The sequence below is a fragment of the Bipolaris maydis genome (assembly GCF_028858645.1).
Source record: "Bipolaris maydis strain C4 unplaced genomic scaffold PSV08scaffold_16, whole genome shotgun sequence".
Taxonomy (NCBI): domain Eukaryota; kingdom Fungi; phylum Ascomycota; class Dothideomycetes; order Pleosporales; family Pleosporaceae; genus Bipolaris; species Bipolaris maydis.
Genome location: NW_027093872.1, coordinates 1,164,183 through 1,186,143, shown reverse-complemented (window position 1 = coordinate 1,186,143; position 21,961 = coordinate 1,164,183). Strand labels below are relative to the sequence as shown.

The following is a 21,961-nucleotide window of genomic DNA, read 5'->3' as shown; positions in this document are numbered from 1 at the left end:
CTACGTAACCGCGTCTAAATCCTCCCCCTCCTCACTACCTCTCCTCTTATGTTACACGGGGTTGGGTGCTAATACTTCTCTGGCTCGGTCCGGGTTAGGGCGAGTAGGAATAGAGACTAGCTCCGTGAGAGTTGTCTGGCGATTCGTAGTGGAAAAGAGTTATGGATGTAACCGAAGGTTTTGACAACGCTAATCTATTCGATAGACTAACATGTAACTATCTTGTGAAGTAAAAGATACTAGTAAGAAAGTACAATTTGAGTTGACCACAACGAGAGTAATAACGAAATCCATCCATTCTTATATCCTCATTGCTTCTAGTCCTGCCATCCCGTCCATCCCATCTTGGCGGGATGGTTGTGATGGCATTGCCATCCCTTCATGTACTGCCATCCCGGATGGCCAGCCTTGGCGGGATGGCACATCACGTGACCTCGAGCCCCGCGATGCCCTATTACCTTCTGACGTGGACGTCCGTAGGCCTTCAGCCGTCTCGTCATTTGTCAAGGAGAGAATCCTTCTTGTTACTTGTAACATTACCTCCCCTCTTAGGGCTATCGTCCCGATACCCTGGACTATTGTTTTACCGTGCCGCGTGTTGAAGCGTCGGCTGCATATAAGGTCGGTAGGCCCCAGGCCATTGTAACCGTTCCTTCCTGACTCCAGCCTTCCTAACCATGCCCAAGGTCCCGTCTTCCCGTACCCGCGTTCGCGCTCAAAAGTCGAACGAAGAGCGTTATTCCCGTGCTGATCGTGTAATAGAGCAGGGTAACGAGATGACTTCCTACCGTTGTTCTCGCTGCGAGGAGAAAAACCTTCGTTGTTTCGTGGACACTGCAACTGGCCGTTGCGCTGGTTGTATTTCTGTGAAAGCTGAGTGTAGTTTGTTTGTTTCTGAGGAAGAGTGGGAGAAAATCCAGCAAGAGCGTGAGCAAAAGGAGCTGGAGGTTGCTCGGGCCGAGGAGGACGCCGCGCGTCTTCGTCGTGAGCTCCTGGAGGTGAAATCTCGCGAGCGCTCGTTCGCTCGTCGCGATCTCGCCGTCCTTGCGTTCCAAGATCGTGCAAAAGAGAAGGCCGAGGGGAGCTCTGCCCCTGGTACGGATTTTTCACCGACCGAACCACCGCCATCTGGGCCCTCGACTGACCCGGGCTGGTTACAGGCTGATTATTCTTCTTCCCTTGATCCTTTGTCTCTTGACTTCTTCCTTTCCTACGAGAATCCCATTCTCGTTTCTGTGGATGTTTCCGATGGTACTCACGTACCAGTGACTTGCAGTTCGTCAGGTTTCCTTCAGGTTCCCAAGTGTTGTGGTTTTCGGGCCATCCTTGCCACTTAACCAAGTACTTCCACTGACTACCGATTTTCCGCAGGTCCTTGATTTCCTCGACCTCGTACTCGTCGTCTTCGAGCTCTATGTCCGTTGCTAGCTCGGCATCTGGAGGTGCTGGTTCCAGGAGTTTCTTGTGAAAGACAGGGTGGATTCGCATGCCTTGTGGGAGTTTCAATTTGTAGTTTACTTTTCCTATTTCCTCTAGGATTTCGAATGGTCCTATTCGGAGGTTGTCCAATTTTCTGCATGGTCGTTTAGTTTTCAGGTTTTGTCGTGACAAGAAAACTTTGTCCCCCTTCTTAAAGGTTGGTCCCTCAATCCTTAGTTTATTCGCTGCTTTGGACGTCGTGAGGTTTCGTTGAGCTATGTTCTTGCTCAATTCTTCGTGCAATTCTCGCATAAGCTTCGCTTTGTCGTCTGCTCCTACCGCGATACTTTCAATATCCTTTGGATCTCGATGAGCGACCGGCTCATATCCATAGTTCGCGTAGTGCGGCGAATGCTTCGTCGTTGCAGATTTCGTACTGTTGTAGGCCAATTGCGCCGTTGGTAGCAACTCTACCCAGTTGTCCTGCAATTTATTGGCGTAGATCCGTAAGTACTGTTCTAATGTCTGGTTCGTGCGTTCCGTCTGGCCATCTGTTTCCGGGTGAAAGCTCGTCGAAAGCTTCTTCTTAACACCTAATTTTGCCAGGAATGTGTTCCAGTATTTAGACGTAAATAGTTTATCGCGATCGGTGATGAATTCTTCAGGTATCCCGTGCTCTGACACTAGTGCTTTAGTGACTTCGTACGCGCACTCTGCTGCCGTAATAGTTTCTTCCGTAGGCACAAATTTCGCTGCCTTAGTCAATCGATCCACGATTACTAGGATTGTGTCGCAAAATCGAGCTGATCCTGGTTCTAACGATCTCGGGAGCTTCACTATGAAGTCCATCGTTACACTTGTCCATGGTCTAGATGGTGGCTGTAAGGGTTGTAACAGGCCGTAGGGCTTATGTCTCTTGGGCTTGTTCTGGTGACATGCCAAACAGTTGCCTAGGATCTCCTGCACCTTCGTACGCATACGTGGTATCGCAAACACCTTAGCTAGTCGTCTAACCATCTCTTCAACTCCTGCATGTCCATATTCCTGGGATTCATGCAGTTCCTGTATGAGACTCGATCTCATGTGTGGAGGTACATATGTTCGGTCCTTCGAAACCATATTTCGGTACTCTCTCTCGTCGCTCAACAGTTCATCGGAGCCTGCTTCGTCGGGCTCGAACTGCCAGCTAGCTGCTCGCTGCCGCCATTCCTGCTGTAGCGTTTCTACCTGCTCGGCCACCTTAGCTACTTTAGCTAGTTCCGGCTGGTTGTACTTTAGACTGCCGTCGGGCATCGTCTTAAGCAAGGCGTCATGTGGTTCCTTATGACCCTCTTCGTGCAAGTCAGACCTTCTACTTAAAGCGTCTGCTGCTCCGTTGAGCGTTCCCGCGCGGTGCGTAATCTTGAAGTCGAACTGAGCAAGCGTCTCAGCCCATCGGACTTGTCGTCGGTTGAGTTTCTTCGTTGTCATAAAACTCGTCAAGTTCTGGTGATCGGTAAAAACCTCGATCTGGTCGGGGAGTCCTAGTAGGTACACCTCCCATTGTTCAAAGGCATCGACTACTCCAAGTAGTTCCTTATCGTGAACGTCGTAGTTGAGTTCTGCTCCTGAGAACTTCCGTGAATGGTAGAACACTGGTCTCCATTTCTTATCTGGGCACTGCTGTGACAATACAGCTCCGAGTGCGTAGTCGGACGCGTCGGTCTCGACTCTGGTTGGTCGTTGAGGGCTGTACATCTCGAGTACTGGCGCCTCCAGGAATTTCTGCCTGAGCTTCTCGAAGGCTTCCTGATGTTCTTGTTCCCACTTGAAACCTATTTCCTTCTTTGTAATCTCCGTAAGGGGTGTTGTGATCCTTGAGTAATCTTTTATGAACTTTCGATAATAGTTCGCAAATCCTAAAAAGGATTGAACATCCTTGACTGTATTGGGTTTTGGCCATTCCTGTACAGTCTGTATCTTCTTTGGGTTCATCTTTACGCCTTCGGTCGAGATGATAAATCCAAGGAATTCCGTTTCCTGAGTGTGAAACTCACATTTTCCGGGTTGAAGGTATAGCTTATACTCTTTAAGCTTCCGTAACACCTTCTTAACATGCTCGACATGTTCTTCGCGTGTGCCGCTGGAGTACACTAGTACATCGTCCAGATACGCGGTGACAAAGATTCCGAGGTATTCGTGGAGTGCGTTGTTGATGACTGATTGAAAGGTTGCCGGCGCATTCGTCAATCCGAACGGCATAACCGTATACTCAAAGAGTCCGTATTTCGTCTTGAACGCTGTCATCCACTCGTGACCTTCTTTGATTCTGATTCGGTAAAATCCTTCCCGAACATCGAACTTCGTGAACCACTTAGCCCCCTGGAGTCGATCCATGAGCTCTGTAATGAGTGGTAAGGGATATCGGTTTTTCCGAGTAACGCTGTTCAACCTCCTGAAGTCGACACATAGTCGCCACTTCCCGTTAGGTTTCTTTACGAACAATATGGGCGAGGCCATCGGGCCTGATCCCGGTCGGATAAATCCCTTTTTCAAGTTCTTCTGGAGGTAATCCCGCAGCTCAGCATCGTGCTCGGGCGCTATAGGGTACATTCCTCCTGGGCTCAACTTCGCTCCTTCTTCCAGGATGATCTCGTGATCCCAATCCTGATGTTCAGCTAAGTCTGTTGCTTCGTTTTCCTCGAACAGTTCCTTGAACTCTGGTGTTCGGTATTCTGTTGGAATCGCCAACAGTGGTTCGTCCTTCGTGGGCGCAACCTGTGGTACCGGTCCTTCCTTCGTGGTCGCGACCTGCCGTATCCAAATGACTCCTACTTTCCGAGGGTCCTTCGCATAGATTCTCGCGATCTTATGCGGCGAGATCTGGCCTATCCTCCCGTCCTGGGTTGAGCTCTGGATAATCGGGCGCATCTCTTTACGTCTGGCCCCAGCAACCTTGTGCACAGGTTCTCGGCTGAGCAACGTCTTCTTTTGCCAATCGATGGCAGGGTTGTGCTTCAACAACCAATCGTAGCCAATTATCATCTCTGTTTCTCCGAGATCCATAATGCTAACTCGTTCTCGACTTTCTTGACCGGCCAGGCGTAACGATATTGCCTCGGTCTCAAGTCGGATCCAGCCGTTCCCATATATCGTGGGACTATCGTCGGCTAATACCACTCGCATCGGCACCTTCTTGGTTCGATAGGGTATGTTGTTCTTTTCCACCACTCGGGGTGAGATAACGGTTCGTGCGGCCCCACTGTCTATGAGCGCCGTCACCTCGTGTCCGTCTATAAGTACCGTAGCCTGCAGCCGCAGATCTTGCGCTCCCAGTTCGCGTACTTCTTTGAGGGTCGTTTTAGGACTGCCTTTACCAGCGTGACCCTGTCCCTGGTGGCATCCTAGTTTTTTGACTGCCTACTTTTCCCCTGCGTAGGAAAGTAGCCTTCGCCTGCCTTGGCGGAATAGTGTATAGTACACTGGTCGTCGTAACAGAAGCTCCAATGGGTGTTCTGGTGCGGTATATCTTCCTTCGCAACCTTCCTCTTTGGACTCGGCTTCTTCGTCCTGTGAATCGGGCATCCGTCTGCCTCACAAATGTTTGCTGACAGGGTGCTATGGAGATGGTCGTTCACTCCTCGAGCATCCTCAAACTGTTGTCGGTGGAAGGCGCATCCCTTCCTGCAATGCGTCCATAAGAGTCGCTCGTGGCTCTTATCTTTGTTTGGCTTATCCGGCACTTGCTTGAGCATTCTAGTCGTCGTGACCCTTGGCTTGCTTGCCCTAGGCATCTTACAGTGCTTTGCATTGCATTCTGCGGCGGATATCGTGCTATGGTAGTAGTCGTCTACCTTTCGAGCATTCCGTCGTTGTTTCTGATGAAACTGGCAATTGGTCGTACAGTTGATCCAGCATAGCTCTTCGTGAGCTTCCTTTTCCTCTGGCTGGTGCATTTGACAATGCAGTACCCGACACTCGTTATGCCATAAATTGATGTGGCAGCGATCGTCCTCATTGCTCCTGGTCTCCTCTCGGTCCTTTAAGTGATACTCGCACTGCTTTGGACAGTCGACCCAACGTAGGCGCTCGTGTCGCTCCATACGTTCCTTGAACGTCCGAGGTGTCTCCTCGTCATCAGGTTCCTTGAACCTGGGTTGTTCCTGGGCAGCCTTGCAGGCAATTTCCTCTGCTCTAGGCCCCGTGATTGTGACTCGTCCTTCGATGTCGCAATCGTTGGCCTGGTGCTTGGTATTTCCACAAATCCAGCACTGTTGGTTTCTTAGGCGGCGTAGTACTTCGGCCCCTTCAACCTGCCAATCCGTTGGTAGTGGCTCGTCCCACTTGAAGTCTTGAAGTCCTATTGCCTCTTGTACTAGCTCAAAGGCCTCTTCGGTGGCTTGTCTTGTTTCATCGTACAGGTCTAGGTCACTGAGCGTTTCGTCTTGTTCCTCGATTGGGTAGGGCGTCGGCATCCTAATCATCCCAATCTTTACTGCTCCTTGTTTGACTTCATTCTTCGGGCAGTCCCTGCGGAAGTGTCCCACTTCGCCGCAGCGGAGGCATGCCTTACTATCGTAACGCTTCTGGCGTTCTTCCTTGGAAAGACCGTCGTTAAACTTTCCTCGGGCTTTATTCCTATCCTTAGACTTGTCTTGTACTTTGCCGGTCATGTACGTGTCTCCGTCGTGATCCTTGTTGCTCCGATGTCGTCGGGTGTTGGCGAAGGGTGGCCCTGGTCTGTATCCTTTCTGGGCTTCTTTCCGTTCCCATAATCGCGTATCGATTCTTGTTGCCAACTCGATCAGCGAGTACAAGTCCTTCGGCTTTTCGTAGTGTACAAGTTCGTCCTTGATGTTTTCCTTCAGACCTGCTTCGTATACCGTCCGGAGAGCCGAATCGTCCCAATTGATTCGTGCTTGTAACTGCTTGAACTCCGCCGTATAAGCTGATACTGCTTTGGTCTGCTTCAGGCGAGATATCGCTTTCTCCGCCTGGCTTTCCGCGTCTACCTCCCCGAAGATGCGTCCCATTTCCTCTTTGAAGTTAGTCCAACTGCCGAACAAGGTACGCGTCTCGTCCTTCGTTCCTTTGTTATCGATGTCTTTTAGAAAGTCTTCCACGTAGGGTTGCATCCAGCTTGCCGCTTTTCCCTTCAGGTGGGTATTAGCCATGAGAATTTTCTCTTCGTCGTTTGGCACATCGTTGTAGCCGCAGTATAACTCGATAGTGGTGAGGAACGTCCGTAACCCTTCCCGGTTACCATCGTATTTGTCTGGGGTTGCCATCTTGGGTTTCTTGATAGGCTTTTCGTTCGGTGTGGCCATCAGCTGACTCGTGAGTTGGTTGATCATGTTCTGCAACTCGGCGATCTGTCTAGCCTGATTCTGGCCTTCGCGTCTAAGATTAACGAGTTCGTACTCGGGGCTCCCTGCCGCCGGCTCGTTGATACCTTCCGTGGTATGACCAGTCATGTTGACGTTCTCGTCAGGCACCGGGCCTGAAACGTTGACATACTCGTTGGAGTTTCGTGACATGGTTCAAATCTTAATCGGACGCGGTTGGTTAATCCTCCACTGAATCCGTAGGTGGTCAAAGTGTTACACGGGGTTGGGTGCTAATACTTCTCTGGCTCGGTCCGGGTTAGGGCGAGTAGGAATAGAGACTAGCTCCGTGAGAGTTGTCTGGCGATTCGTAGTGGAAAAGAGTTATGGATGTAACCGAAGGTTTTGACAACGCTAATCTATTCGATAGACTAACATGTAACTATCTTGTGAAGTAAAAGATACTAGTAAGAAAGTACAATTTGAGTTGACCACAACGAGAGTAATAACGAAATCCATCCATTCTTATATCCTCATTGCTTCCAGTCCTGCCATCCCGTCCATCCCATCTTGGCGGGATGGTTGTGATGGCATTGCCATCCCTTCATGTACTGCCATCCCGGATGGCCAGCCTTGGCGGGATGGCACATCACGTGACCTCGAGCCCCGCGATGCCCTATTACCTTCTGACGTGGACGTCCGTAGGCCTTCAGCCGTCTCGTCATTTGTCAAGGAGAGAATCCTTCTTGTTACTTGTAACATCTTACCTCTATCTAACTAATAATAAGGAATAGGAGCTAGAGTAGCCGCGAGGCTAGTAATAGCCTACTCTAGGCCTACTACTTAATTCTCTAAATAACTAAGGCAGCCCTAAATCTCTACTAGGACTTAGTAGCTAGTAGCTAATAGCTATATAACTAATAACTTCTTCTCCTAACTATAAGTTACTTAGACTTAGTAAGCTAAAACTAAGGTAGCCTCCTCTACTACCTTCTTAGTAGAGTAATAGTTAGTATCTAGATCTTCGCCCTTATAGGCGGCAGCGTAATAATCTATAGTAGTAACGAAATCTATAAACTTATTAGTAATATACTCTAGGACCTAACTAAGTTAGTAAACTATTATTACTAATTAGAGTAATTAAACTTATAGGCGAGCACTTCTTCTTCTACTAAGTATAATAATTATACTTCTTAGACCCCTCTAAGTTAAAATTAAAATTAATATTAAAAACGCCGCGTGTAAAAGCATAAAGTAAACAAAGATAGATAAGGCGATACGCCTCTAACAACGCACTAGTAGGGCAGCGAAGCAGCATAATATATATATATATATATATATATATAGATATAGAAAAAGTTTTATTATTATTATTAATATAGAGGTAAGGTAGCGTAGTGTTAATATATTCTATAGGCAAACAAACGGACTAATATTATATACGCGGAAAAACACTAGCCTCTATTCTAAATTAGGCGAAATAGTAGGTAGTAACATTATAAGCAAAAAGTTTAGATAGTTTTATAGTAAAAGTTCTCAACAGCTTAGGATAAGCTACTAAAGAAGGGGAGGAGTAGTATAACGGCTAAGCTACTAACACGACCGATATCCAAACAAGGTCCAAACTAGTTTCTCTTAGGGACTAGTAGGAACTGCAAAGATATAAAAGCCCGCCGTCTATAATAGCTTATCTAGTAGTTTTTCAATATCCTTTTGTACAAGGCCTATAGGTGTTGAATTGAATCTTGGATTACTTGTGTCCTACGCACTCCCATATGCCTCTGAAGTGACCCTACGTCCGGAACAGATCCGATTCATCTTGCCTGCGCCATTACACCTAGGGTAAATCCTTTTATGCGGTGAACAAACAACACCTAACCAAGCTTGGGCACTAATGCGATTCAAGTCTTACGAGAGACGTACTGTGCTATATAGTACAAACTTTCTATGTGGAGACGCGCTAAAATGAAAATCAGGCTCTTCTTCGGATGACTATAGTAGATTAATTGTGGAGACTATGTTTATAATAGCGACTTAAAAGTCATACATTAGGCTCTCTGTAGTATAGCGCTTACTCTTCACCCTGACCTTTATTCTTCCCTTGTCAGGGGCTCACATACATGAATTCTACCATGTAAGTAGTATAGTAAGGCGATATTACGGCCATTTATGCACAAGAAAATCAAGCGTTAATTGATAATGCACTATGAGCTTGGATATATTTGAAGCACGGTTTAAGTACCCCCTATCTGGATTCACTTGGTGATGGAAACAATAGGAGTTCCTCTCGCTGTTTTGTGTGCTTTTTGAGATACCACTATTTATCGAAGTCTTTGAAATCTCTAGAGAACTCGGTGACCGTTCAACCGCAGCGGCCGCAATGATGGCACTTCGCAGTGGCCTTCACGCTGCTATCGCAGCTATGATACTCTTACCTACTCAAGGCAGCAGCACCCCATCGTTATCTCCAATAGGGTATAACGACGCCAATCTCCGTCCGCGTACAAATGTTGACAATGATGGATTGGTGCTTCGACAGAAGCTAGACGAACTCGGACTCCCAATTGATGGAATCGAGCTCGAGCTTAAAACCGCGCGTCTGCCCGCAGGTCTCAGTTTAAGCCCTGGCAAGAAACTCTCCAAACGCAACACTGATACCAGGATCGCACCTTTATATTCAATCCGAGGTGGCGGGGGCATGTATGCAGTTGACGTCCAAGTCAATGGGGAAACATTTCGTTTGCTTGCCGATACAGGCAGTTCGGACATGTGGTTGCCGTCCCAGGATCTCAAATGCGTCAATAGTATGTCTCAGGAACCGCCTCCACCAACATGCAACTTTACCAAGTTCATATCTCCAACATACTCGGGTGGCCAGATTCCAAATCGACACTTCAACATCACCTATGCGAACGGCAATTCGTACCTAGGAACTGTTGGCTATGAATCTGTCTCTATAGCGAATTTGACGGTACAGAGACAGGTAGTAGCCAAGGTCAATTTTGCCGATCAACACACACCATTTGAAGGTGGCTGGAATGGCCTTCTTGGTCTCGGCTTCCCCAACCTCACCAGTGCCTTCCCAGGATTAGATCCGTCCAAGGATAACATATCCTATCCAAATCCTCATAATGCAATTCCATATAACCCATGGATAATGAGTGCATATGAGAGCGGTATTATTAAGAAACCAGTTTTCACACTTTTGGTCAAGCCGGTGGGCGGACCAGTTGGAGAAAATGCCGGTTCCTTGATCATAGGAGGAGCTGCACCACCAGGTTTGGTACAATATCGCGGGGGCTTTGGCCGTGCCTCACTCAGAAGATATAACCCTCCGTACCGTAATTACTTCTGGGATTTCATCCCTAATGGCATGGCACTCGGCGACAAGTACATGCCGTGGAACGAGACAGCTTTCGACAATGGAACTCAGGCGTTTTCTGTGGACTCGGGTAGCGACTACACATACCTTCCGGAATCAATCATGACTCCATGGTTGGAATCCTTCAATCCACCAGTTGTTTATGATAGTCAAGGTGCAAGCTTTGCACTATGCAATGCTACCTTTGATTCAGTGGCTATCCGTGTTGGTGGAGAAGATTTACCATTCGAAAAATCGTCTTTGTTACTACAGCCGCCTTTTGGCGCAGTTAATGGTAAGCCAGGCTATTGTTGGACTGGAATTCAGCCATCGGGCACAACACTAGGAGGAACATTCCTATCTAATGTAGCGGCAACGTTTGATATGACTCCAGGGTTAGAGAGAGTTATATTTGCTAGTATAGTAAGACAGTAAAATCTTAGTGGAAATTAATACAGATGGGTAACTTAGAAAAATATCGTATTCAAAGGTTCTTATTTTTAAACAAGTATAACTACATAGCTAAATATTAGGTCTTTTCCTAATTAGGTTCGTGATTTAGAAAGCTAAGAACCTGTTGTTTTACTTAGATAGAACTACGCTAGGAAATAAGTACCCCTCTATACCTATATTATATAGGGTAGAGTAGAGTTATATAGGCCTTTGAAAGAGTAGTAAATAAGTAGAGGTTATATTAGTATTAGGTTACTAAGACCTACGTGTTAGGGTACGAGCTTATTAGGTTAGATTAGATAGTAGGTATTAGAATAGATTATAGAACGTAGCTTAAGAAGCTGTATATAGGTAATAGAATAGGTTCTTAAATATATATATTAGAATATATAGTATAAGTATAGATCTTTATCTATTTATATATATAGTTCTTAACTAGTCTCTTATAGCTACGCTATAATATTACTCTCTTTCTTATAGTTATTCTCTACATAACTCTTTAGAGGCTAGGCTTCTTAAGGTACTACTAATAGAAAATCTTTATAGTATTAGTAGTATTATTAAGCTAGTTTACTAGCTCTTTTATTAGTTTATTATATCTAATCTAATTATAGTAGTAAATAGGTAGAGGTTATATTAGTGTTAGGTTGCTAAGACCTAGGTAAATATTAGTATTAGGTCTTATATAAGTAGTAACCTAACCTAATACTAACCTAAGTCTTAGTAACTTAATACTAATACTAACCTAATACTAACCTAAGTCTTAGTAACCTAATACTAATTGTAACCTAGCTCTTTACTAAGACTTAGGTTAGTATTAAGTTAGGTTTTTAATTATAGAAGTAGACTGGCAAACGGGTATACCCTACTATAGTGTTAGGTAGAGGTTAGGTTGTAGTCGCACGGGCCACGGGTATAGGTTAGGGTTGGGTCGCATGGGCCACGGGTGTAGGTTAGGGTTAGGTCGCACAGGCCACGGGTGTAGGTTAGAGTTAGGTCGCACAGGCTACGGGTGTAGGTTAGGGTTAGGTCGCACGGGCCACGGGTGTAGGTTAGGGTTAGATCGCATAGGCCATAGGTGTAGGTTAGGGTTAGGTCGCACAGGCTTAGGGTTAGAGCTAGGTTATAGTTATTTTAATATACTAAGAGGTAGGGTTTATTATATTTATTAATTACAGTTACGCGCTAAGCGAAGACGCTTCTAAGCTAGCTGTACTATCTTAGAGTCCTCTATATAATCCTCTATAATATTACCTATAACTACCCTATCCTTACCTTCTACCTCTTCTATATTAGCTAGAAGGGTGAAAAGATTACTAATCTCGTCTAGTAGTAGCTTATCCTAATTAGATATATTAAGAGACTAATTAGATTCTTTAGTAATAGCTAGCTTTAAAACTATTATCTACTAGATTATTTAAGCGCTAAGATAATATCTCTAATCTCTAATAATATCCTTTATAATATTAAAAACTTACTCTATACTAACTTAAGTAATAAGTATAGTAAGGATATTATAAGTAACCTTAGTAAGGTTAGAATAGGTTAATAAGTTTACCCTCTACTAGTCTAAAAGATTAAAATCTTTATCTTCTCTAATATATAGGGCACTAAGATATAGTTTACTCTCTTAGTAGGTTAGACCTTTCTCTTTATTTATTTCCTAGGTAATAGAGTTTTAGCTAGAGCTAGATAAGCTACTAGATTGTGGTTAAAGTGTAGAGGGTTTACGAAACTACTTAGAGCCTTACAACCTCTAAGTATAGGAGCTTATATTTAACTATTAGCGCCCTTAGCTATTATAGCGGCTAATATAGTTAAGAAACTATTCCTAGTAGATATTGTTAGAGATATAAGCTTACTAGCTGATCTCTAATAGAATGAGTACTTAATCTTTAACTAAAACTTGTTAATTAATCTATTACTAGAAGCTATTATACTATTATCTAGTAATATCTATCTATTACGCTATAGATTACGCAAGCTACTACTAAGAAGACTCTTCTAGAATCTAAGACAACGAATATAAATAGTAGTAGAAGAGCTAGTAGATAGAAAGTAGAGAAGAGTAGAGCGAATCCTATAGACTACCTTAGGAAGACAATTTAACTATTCTCTCTCCCCTAGTAATATCTCTTTATCTCTTATTTATCTCTCTTTACTAGAACCTTTAATAAGCTGCCTCTAAGTCTATTACTAGATAAGTAGAAGGTAGAGACCTCTACCTCTAAGCTACTAGTAGAATAAGTAGTAACTTCTACTATCTTATTCTAATAGGTTATAAGCCTAGATTACGCGATCTATTAAAGCTTCTAGTACTATACGTTTATTGTAATCTATTATAATTAGCGCTATCTATATAAGAACTATACCTTTCTAGGTTAGTTTCTTAGTAAGAGCTAGGGTAATAAGGGTTAAGAGGATAACTACGGCGAAGAGCTGAGAAACTCTATCATCCGAAGTTAGATCAGCTAACTAGAACTATCTATTAATTAATTAAATAATCCAGCGATCGATTAATCTATTAATCGACTTACTAGCCCACTAATCTATCAACCTATTAATCTATCAATCTATTAATCTATTAATCTATCAATCTATCAATCTATTAATCTATTAATCTATTAATCTATTAATCTATTAATATTTTAACCTATCGATTTATTAATTAATTAATTAATTAATCGTTTTTTTAATCTATTAAGCTAACGATCTGCAGCTAGAGTTCTTAATAGTAAGAATAGTAACTATAATAGTATTAGTATAAGCTCGATCTAACTAATTAATCTATTAGTCTATTAAAATGGCTAATAGTATTTTTAAAGTACTAAAGCTTAAAAGAAGCTTAAATTATAACATGTAGGCTATAAGGATTTAATTAATTCTAATTTAATAAGATTGCGGCGATATAGCTATAATAGCTAACCTTATACTAGAAGAACGTCTAGAATTGTTTAAAAATAATAAGATAAAGGTACTATCTACTATAAGACTTAGTCTTAAAGATAGACCTCTCTTATAAATAAAAGAAATTAATACTCTAGTAGAGCTATAGAATAACCTTAAAGCTCTATATGCGTAAGAAGGTTTTAGCTTAGACTTTCTTATCTATAAAGAGCTTATTAACACTTCTATTATAAACTACTAAAATAATATTAAAAACTATCTTTAAAAGCTATTAAGGCTTACTTTTAGCCTTAAAGCTTAAAGTATTAAATTACTAAGTAGGTTCATTGCTACGCTAATACTTAATAACTTAAGTTTAGAATTTAACTATCTAGTTACTATAATTACTCAAGACTTTAGATTAAATAAAGAAATTAATCTTAAAATAATAAGTAGTTAGATTATTAACGAAGCTCGACAGCTTAAATTAATTAAAAATAGCTCTAACAGCTCAATCTAAAGGAGCGATACTAAACCTTACTAAAGGTATTAAATCTACTAATTAGCTCATCGATCCGATTATTAATTAGATTATTAATTTAATTATTAATCTAATTATCGATTAGATCTAACCTATTAATCTAATTAATACTATCGATCTAATTAATCCTATCGAAACTAGCAGCTAAAGGATATTAAAATAACCTTACTAACCTAATAATATAAAAGCTTAAAAAACTGCAGCTTCTATAGAAGAAATAGGTATATAATTAATTAATATTAGTAGAAAGATCTAAGTAAACGCCCTAACTAAGGCTCTAATAGATCTAAAACAGCTCTATTAACAATAGTATTAGTTAACTAAACTATCACTAATATTAATATAACTTAATTAGTTAAAATAAACAAATCTATTAAATAGATACTAGATAGTAGAGCTAGTACGTATATCTGTTCCAACTGAACGCTGTTTAGAAATATTAGTAGTATTTCTAATACCTTTATTAAATAGGGTAATATAGGAACACTATTACTAGCGATTAGTAAAGAAGAAGTACTAATTACTTTTACTAGTACTAATTAATTAGTTGTGCTAAAAGAAGTACTCCTTGTACTAGAGTTTCGCGTTAACCTACTTAGTCTCTATTAAGTAGTTAAAAAAGGAGCTAAATTTAAGTTTGCGAGGGACTATAGTCTAATTACCTAATCTAGCTAAATACTAGCTAAGGGCTACTATAATTGAAAAGTCGCGATCTTTTACACGACTAGCGATATTTATTAAAACGATTAGATCTATATACAAGCTAATTATATAGCACTGCTAATAGAATAGCCTATACTATCCGAACTAATATTAGACGATACTAATCTATCTAATTAGCTAAAGCTATTAGAATAGCCTAATTAGTTAAAATTAATACTAACTGATTAAAACAATTAAAACGATTAAAACTATTAAATTAATTAAATTGATTAAATCGATCTATTACATCGACGTTTCGGCTATATTAGTAAAATAAGCTTAAATAAGCTTTGTGATAACACTAACGGTATAAAAATAAATATAAAAATAAGTAACTTATTTAGCAACTGCGAGATCTGCTTAAAAAGTAAATTTACTAGTAAAATAAGTAGAAATCTACCTATAACGCAAGTTAATAAGTTTAGTGATTTAATATACTACGATCTAGGAGGACCTATTAAGCTAAGAATGAATAAGGGCTATAGGTACTATATTACCTTCCTAAACTACTATATAAAATATCTAGAAGTGGACCTTCTTACATTAAGATTAGAGCTTATAACGCTAGTTAAAGCTTTTATTAAAAGAGCTAAAGTTTAGGATTTAAAGCTAATTAAGCTTATTTAATTAGATAATAAGCTAAATACTAAAGAATTATAAAAGCTATTAAATTAAAGAGAGTTTAAGTTACATTTTACTTCCCCCTTTAATCCTAAAGCTAAAGATAGCGTAGAACGAATTAATCAAACCCTATTTAATAAGATTAGAGCTCTATTATTTAAAGTAAAAATACTAAATAAACTTTAAGTAGAAGCCTTACTTACAGTAGTATATCTATATAATAGAACACTATATAGTTCTATTAATTTTTAAACGCCTTTTAAAGCAAAATATAGAATAAAACTAAATATTAGCAATATTAAAATTTAAGGATTACTAGCCTATTAAAAAGAACTAAAGGAATTCGTAGGAAAGCTCAATTCTTAAGTCTAACTATACTACCTTACTAGTTATTTAAGTAACAATCTATATTAACTAATTAATCTAAAGTTAAATAAGATTATAACTATAAGGGATATTTAAATACTTAAAGAAGTATTTAATGATTAAGCTTATAATCTTAAATTATAACTAGTAATTAATTAATATAATAATTAAGCTAATAATTAATCTAACAATTAACTAAATACTAATCTAAATACTAACTAAAACCTTTATCTAATAGTAGATTAGACGAAACTAATAAATTAAAACAATTAGAATTCTACTAATTAAATAAAAACAGTTAAATAAAATCTAATTATACTTATTAAGAATAGAGCTAGAACGATAGAATTAGCTCTATCTACTAAAGTTATAATAGAGGATATTATTCTTAAAGAAATCCTATTTACCTCTAAGAATATTACTAATCTAAAAAACTACTCCTAAGTTCTTAAGCATACTAATAAGGATTAATATCTATTAGTAATGTAAAAAGAGCTAGATTAGCTATAAAAGAATAATACTTAGACGCTTATACTAAGGCCTTCTAACTAACTAGTACTTAAAGGACGCTAAGTACTTAATAGAAAATACTAACAAAATAATAACTTTATATTTAAAGCCTATTAGGTAGCTAAAGGTTTTTAATAAGAGTTTAGTATTAACTATTAAGAAACGTTTACTAATACTATAAGGCCTAATATTATCTATCTATTACTTGCGATTGTGATAGCCTAAGGCTAGGCTATATAGAGCTGGGATATAAAACAAGCTTTTCTAAATGCACTAATTAATACTACGATCTATATTAAATAACTAGAGAGATTTTTAAATTTAAATTATCTTAACTACGTTTATTTACTTAATAAGGCTCTATATAGGCTTAAATAAGCTAGTTAATAATAGTAGAAACTGCTATTAAGCCTACTATATTAACTAGGTTTTCAATCCTTACTAATTAATATAGCTACCTATATCTATTAAAAATAGAAAATAATAATCGTAACCTATATAGACAATTTACTTATTTTTAAACTAGATAAATAAAGGATTCAATAGCTATTCTATAAGCTATTTAATATATTAGAGCTTAAAATTAAAGACCTTAGCGATGTAACTAAATTCTTAGGTATCTAAATTAATTAATCTAATCGATTAATATATATTAGCTAAGAAAGCTATCTTTAATAGCTACTTACTCGTTTTAATAAGTAGAACGTTAAGCTAAGAAAAATACCTTTACTATAAGGTACTAAGCTTATAAAAAATAACTAAACAGCAACGCTAAAAGATATTAATCTATTTTAATAATAAATTAGCGCACTAATCTATCTATCTATCTTTACTTAGCTAGATATAATCTATATAGTTAATCTTCTATCGCAATTTATAGCTAATCTAAGCCCTAAATATTTTAGTAACTTTAATTACCTATAGGGATACCTATTAAAATTAAGCTAAATTAGACTATTATATTAACTTAGCTCTAATATTTAAGACAGCTCTATTAAAACTATCTAATCTCTATTAATAGATTAGATTAAGCTAATTAGATCTACTAATGTAGATTAGAGGGGTAATTTTAATACCCGTAGATCTACTATAGGATATATCTTTTTACTCTAGTTAAATAAGAGTTATTATATAATTTTATAGCTATTAAAGCTCTAACTAACCGTCGCGTTATTAAGTATAGAAGCTAAATTTATAGCCTACCGCGAAGCTATAAAATAGAGTATCTATCTAAACTAGATTATTAAAAGTATTAAATTACTATTTAATATATTATTAGATAGAACTATTACTATATACTCTAATAGCTAAAGCGTAATTTAACTATCTAAAAATCCTACCTACTACGCAAGGATAAAACATATTAATATTTAATACTACTTTATTCGCGAAAAGGTAGAGAATAAATAGATTTAAATATAATACTAAAGTACTAACTAGTTACTAGCTAATTATCTTACTAAAGCTATAAACGCTAATAAGATTTAAGATTTTCGATCGCAATCGAATCTAGTTAATCTATTAGATCTATTAGCTTAATCTAGCTTATTATATTAAACTAATCTATTAAACTAATCTATTAAACTAATCTATTAAACTAATCTATTAAACTAATCTATTAAAACAATCTATTAAAACAATCTAACTTATTAGATTAATTAAATCTATTAACCTAAGCTTATTAAAACAAATAAGCTAATTAAAACTAGTAGATTAATTAGATCTTAGCTGCCTAGCTTAAGGGGGTGTGTTAGAGATATAAGCTTACTAGCTAATCTCTAATAGAATAAGTACTTAATCTTTAACTAAAACTTATTAATCAATCTATTACTAGAAGCTATTATACTATTATCTAGTAATATCTATCTATTACGCTATAGATTACGTAAGCTACTACTAAGAAGACTCTTCTAGAATCTAAGATAATAAATATAAATAGTAGTAGAAGAGTGTTACACGGGGTTTAGGTCTATACTACTTTAGTTAGGTCCGCCACTATAGCTAATAAGCCTTACGTTAGTGTTCTATAAAGTTTGTCTAGCGAGATAGTAGAGTAGTGTGCTTAGATAGAAAAGTAATAAAAGGTTAGATAACTTAATCTATATTGCTATAAACTAATAGGTAATAATCTTATTAAGTAAAGATACTAGTAAGAAAGTACAATTTAAGTTAACTACAATGAGAGTAAATAATAAAATCTATCTATCCTTATATCCTTATTACTTCTAGTTCTAATATCTATAATATCTCCTAAATGCCCTAGCATCTTAAGATGTTTAAGATGTCCCTAGCATCTCTTAATATTATAGTATCTGCCCTCTTAGCGGGATGTTACCTCTTAGTAAGATACTAAGTCACGTAATCTACGCCTTGCGTTAATTATTACCTTCTAACGTGGACGTCTATAGGCTCTCTACCTCTATCTCTTTATTAAGGAGAGAATCCTTCTTATTACTTATAATATTATCCCCCCTCTTAGGCGTATTATCTTAATACCCTAAATTATTATTTTACTACGCTGCGTGTTAAATTATTAGCTATATATAAGGTTGGTGGGCCCTAGGCTATTATATCTATCCTTTTCCTAACTCTAGCCTTCCTAACTATACCCAAGGTCTAAAAATAATATACCCCCTATACTTAAACTTTAACTAAATAGAAGCGTGCTCGTGCTTCGTGAGCTAAAAAGGAGGGTATTAAAATAGATTTTTATTATAAGCGCTATAAGGAGAAGAAGATACGTTACTTTATTAAAACGTCCTCTAGCCGTTATACTAGGTATATCTTAGTTAGCGCTAAGTGTAGTTTGTTTATCTCTAAGAAAGAGTGGGAAGAAGTCTAGGCTAAATATAAGCGTATAGAGTTAAAGTTGGCCTAGGCTAAAGAGCGTTAAGCTTTAGCTACAGCTAAGTTATCTTATTTACGTTATGAATTTCTAGAAGTAAAGAATAGAAAACGTGCCTTTACGCGTTGTAATCTTACGATAATTGCTATCTAAGATTGTGCGAAGGAGCAGGCTAAAGAGAGCTTAGCCCCTAGAGGTATAGGCCCTCTTATTATTAAACCACCACTATCTAAACTATTAGCTAATTTGGGCTAGTTATAAGCTAATCCTCTTAATTTTTCTTTTAACTATTTTTTTCCTCTTTCTCTCTCTATAGAGTCTAATTACTCTGCTCTAGGGTTAACTTTTATTTCTTTAGTTGTCTCTAGTAGAAATCACGTACTAGTGACTTATAGTTTATTAGATTTCCTTTAAGTTCCTAAGTGTTATAGCTCTTAGGCTATCTTTACTACTTAACTAAGTACTTCTACTAACTACTAATTTTCTATAGGTCCTTAACTTCTTTAACCTTATACTTATCGTCTTTAAGCTCTATATCTATTACTAGCTTAGTATCTAAAGGTGCTAGCTCTAGGAGTTTCTTATAAAAGACAGAGTAGATTTATATACCTTATAGAAGTTTTAACTTATAGTTTACTTTTCCTATTTCCTCTAGGATTTTAAATAGTCCTACTTAGAAGTTATCTAATTTTCTATATAGTTATTTAGTTTTTAAGTTTTATTATAATAGGAAAACTTTATCCCTCTTCTTAAAGGTTAGTCCCTTAATCTTTTATTTATTTACTACTTTAAATATTATAAGGTTCTATTAAGCTATATTCTTACTTAATTCTTTGTGTAAATCTTATATAAGCTTTGCTTTATTGTCTACCCCTACTATAATACTCTTAATATTCTTTAGATCTTAATAAGCTACTAGCTTATATCTATAGTTCGCGTAGTATAGCGAATACTTTATTATTATAGATCTTATGCTATTATAGACTAATTATACTATTAGTAGTAGCTCTACTTAGTTATCCTATAATTTATTAGTATATATTTATAGGTACTATTCTAATGTCTAGTTTATTTACTCTATCTAGCTATTTATTTCTAAGTAAAAGCTTATTAAAAGCTTCTTTTTAACACCTAACTTTGCTAGAAATGTATTCTAGTACTTAGATGTAAATAGTTTATTATAATTAGTAATAAACTCTTTAGGTATCCTATACTCTAATACTAATACTTTAGTAACTTTATACGCGTATTCCTCTACTATAATAGTCTCTTCTATAGATATAAACTTTACTACCTTAGTTAATTAGTCTACGATTACTAATATTATATTATAAAATTAAGCTAATCCTAGTTCTAATAATCTTAGGAGCTTTACTATAAAGTCTATTATTATACTAGTCTATAGTCTAGATAGTAGCTATAAGGGTTATAATAGGCTGTAGGGCTTATATCTCTTAGGCTTATTCTAGTAATATACTAAATAGTTGTCTAGTATTTCTTATACCTTCGTACGCATACGTAGTATCGCAAATACCTTAGATAGTTATCTAACTATTTCTTTAATTTCTATATATCTATATTCTATAGACTTATATAGTTCCTATATAAGACTTAATCTTATATATAGAGATATATATATTTAATCCTTTAAAACTATATCTTAGTACTCTTGTTTATCATTTAATAGTTTATTAGAGCCTATTTTATTAGGCTTAAACTACTAGCTAGCTACTTACTACTACTATTATTACTATAGCGTTTCTACCTACTTAGCTACCTTAGCTATCTTAGCTAGTTCTAGCTAGTTGTACTTTAGACTACTATTAGGTATTATCTTAAGTAAGACGTTATATAGTTCCTTATAACCCTCTTTGCGTAAATTAAACCTTCTACTTAAAGCGTCTACTACTCTATTAAGCGTCCCCGCGTAGTGCGTTATCTTAAAGTTAAACTAAGTAAGCGTCTTAGCCTATTAGACTTATTATTAATTAAGTTTCTTTATTATTATAAAACTTATTAGATTTTAGTAATTAGTAAAAACCTTAATTATATTAGGGAGTCCTAATAGGTATACCTCCTATTATTTAAAGGTATTAACTACTCTAAGTAGTTCCTTATTATAAATATTATAGTTAAGTTCTACTCCTAAGAACTTCTATAAATAGTAGAATACTAGTCTCTATTTCTTATCTATACACTACTATAATAATACAGCTCTAAGTGCGTAGTTAAACGCGTTAGTCTTAACTCTAGTAGGTTGTTAAGGGTTATATATCTTAAGTACTAGCGCCTCTAGGAATATTTGCTTAATCTAATTAAAAGCCTCCTAATATTCCTATTTCTATCTAAAACTTATTTTCTTCTTTATTATCTCTATAAGAGGTGCTATGATTTTTAAGTAATCTTTAATAAACTTTTAATAATAGTTTGCAAATCCTAGAAAGGACTAAATATTCTTAACTATATTAGGTTTTAGCTATTCTTATATAGTCTATATCTTCTTAAGGTTTATTTTTACTCCTTTAGTTAAGATAATAAATCTAAGAAACTCCGTTTCTTATATATAAAACTTATACTTCCCTAGTTAAAGGTATAGCTTATATTCCTTAAGCTTCTATAAGACCTTCTTAATATACTTAATATATTCTTCGCGTGTGCTGCTAAAGTATACTAGTATATCGTTTAGATACGTAGTAATAAAGATTCTAAGGTATTTATAGAGCGCGTTATTAATAACTAATTAAAAGGTTACTAGCGCATTTATTAACCTAAATAATATAACTATATACTTAAATAGTCTATACTTTGTCTTAAATACTATTATTTACTTATAACCTTCTTTAATTCTAATTTAGTAAAATCCTTTCTAAACATTAAACTTTATAAACTACTTAGCTCCTTAAAGTTAATGTTACAAGCAACAAGCAGAAGGATTCACTCCCCGGGTATGACGA

The 21,961-nt window shown here is 37.3% G+C and overlaps 1 protein-coding gene across 1 annotated transcript; it reads left to right on the top strand.

The window, feature by feature from the left end:
- Positions 1–9,144: 9,144 nt before the first annotated feature.
- On the top strand, positions 9,145–10,518 carry PSV08DRAFT_189682 (aspartic peptidase domain-containing protein; the record flags this gene model as incomplete). Its single annotated transcript, XM_014216949.2, has 1 exon — positions 9,145–10,518. The coding sequence occupies one exon, from the start codon at positions 9,145–9,147 to the stop codon at positions 10,516–10,518; it is 1,374 nt and encodes a 457-aa protein (XP_014072424.2).
- Between the last annotated feature and the right edge of the window lie 11,443 nt (positions 10,519–21,961).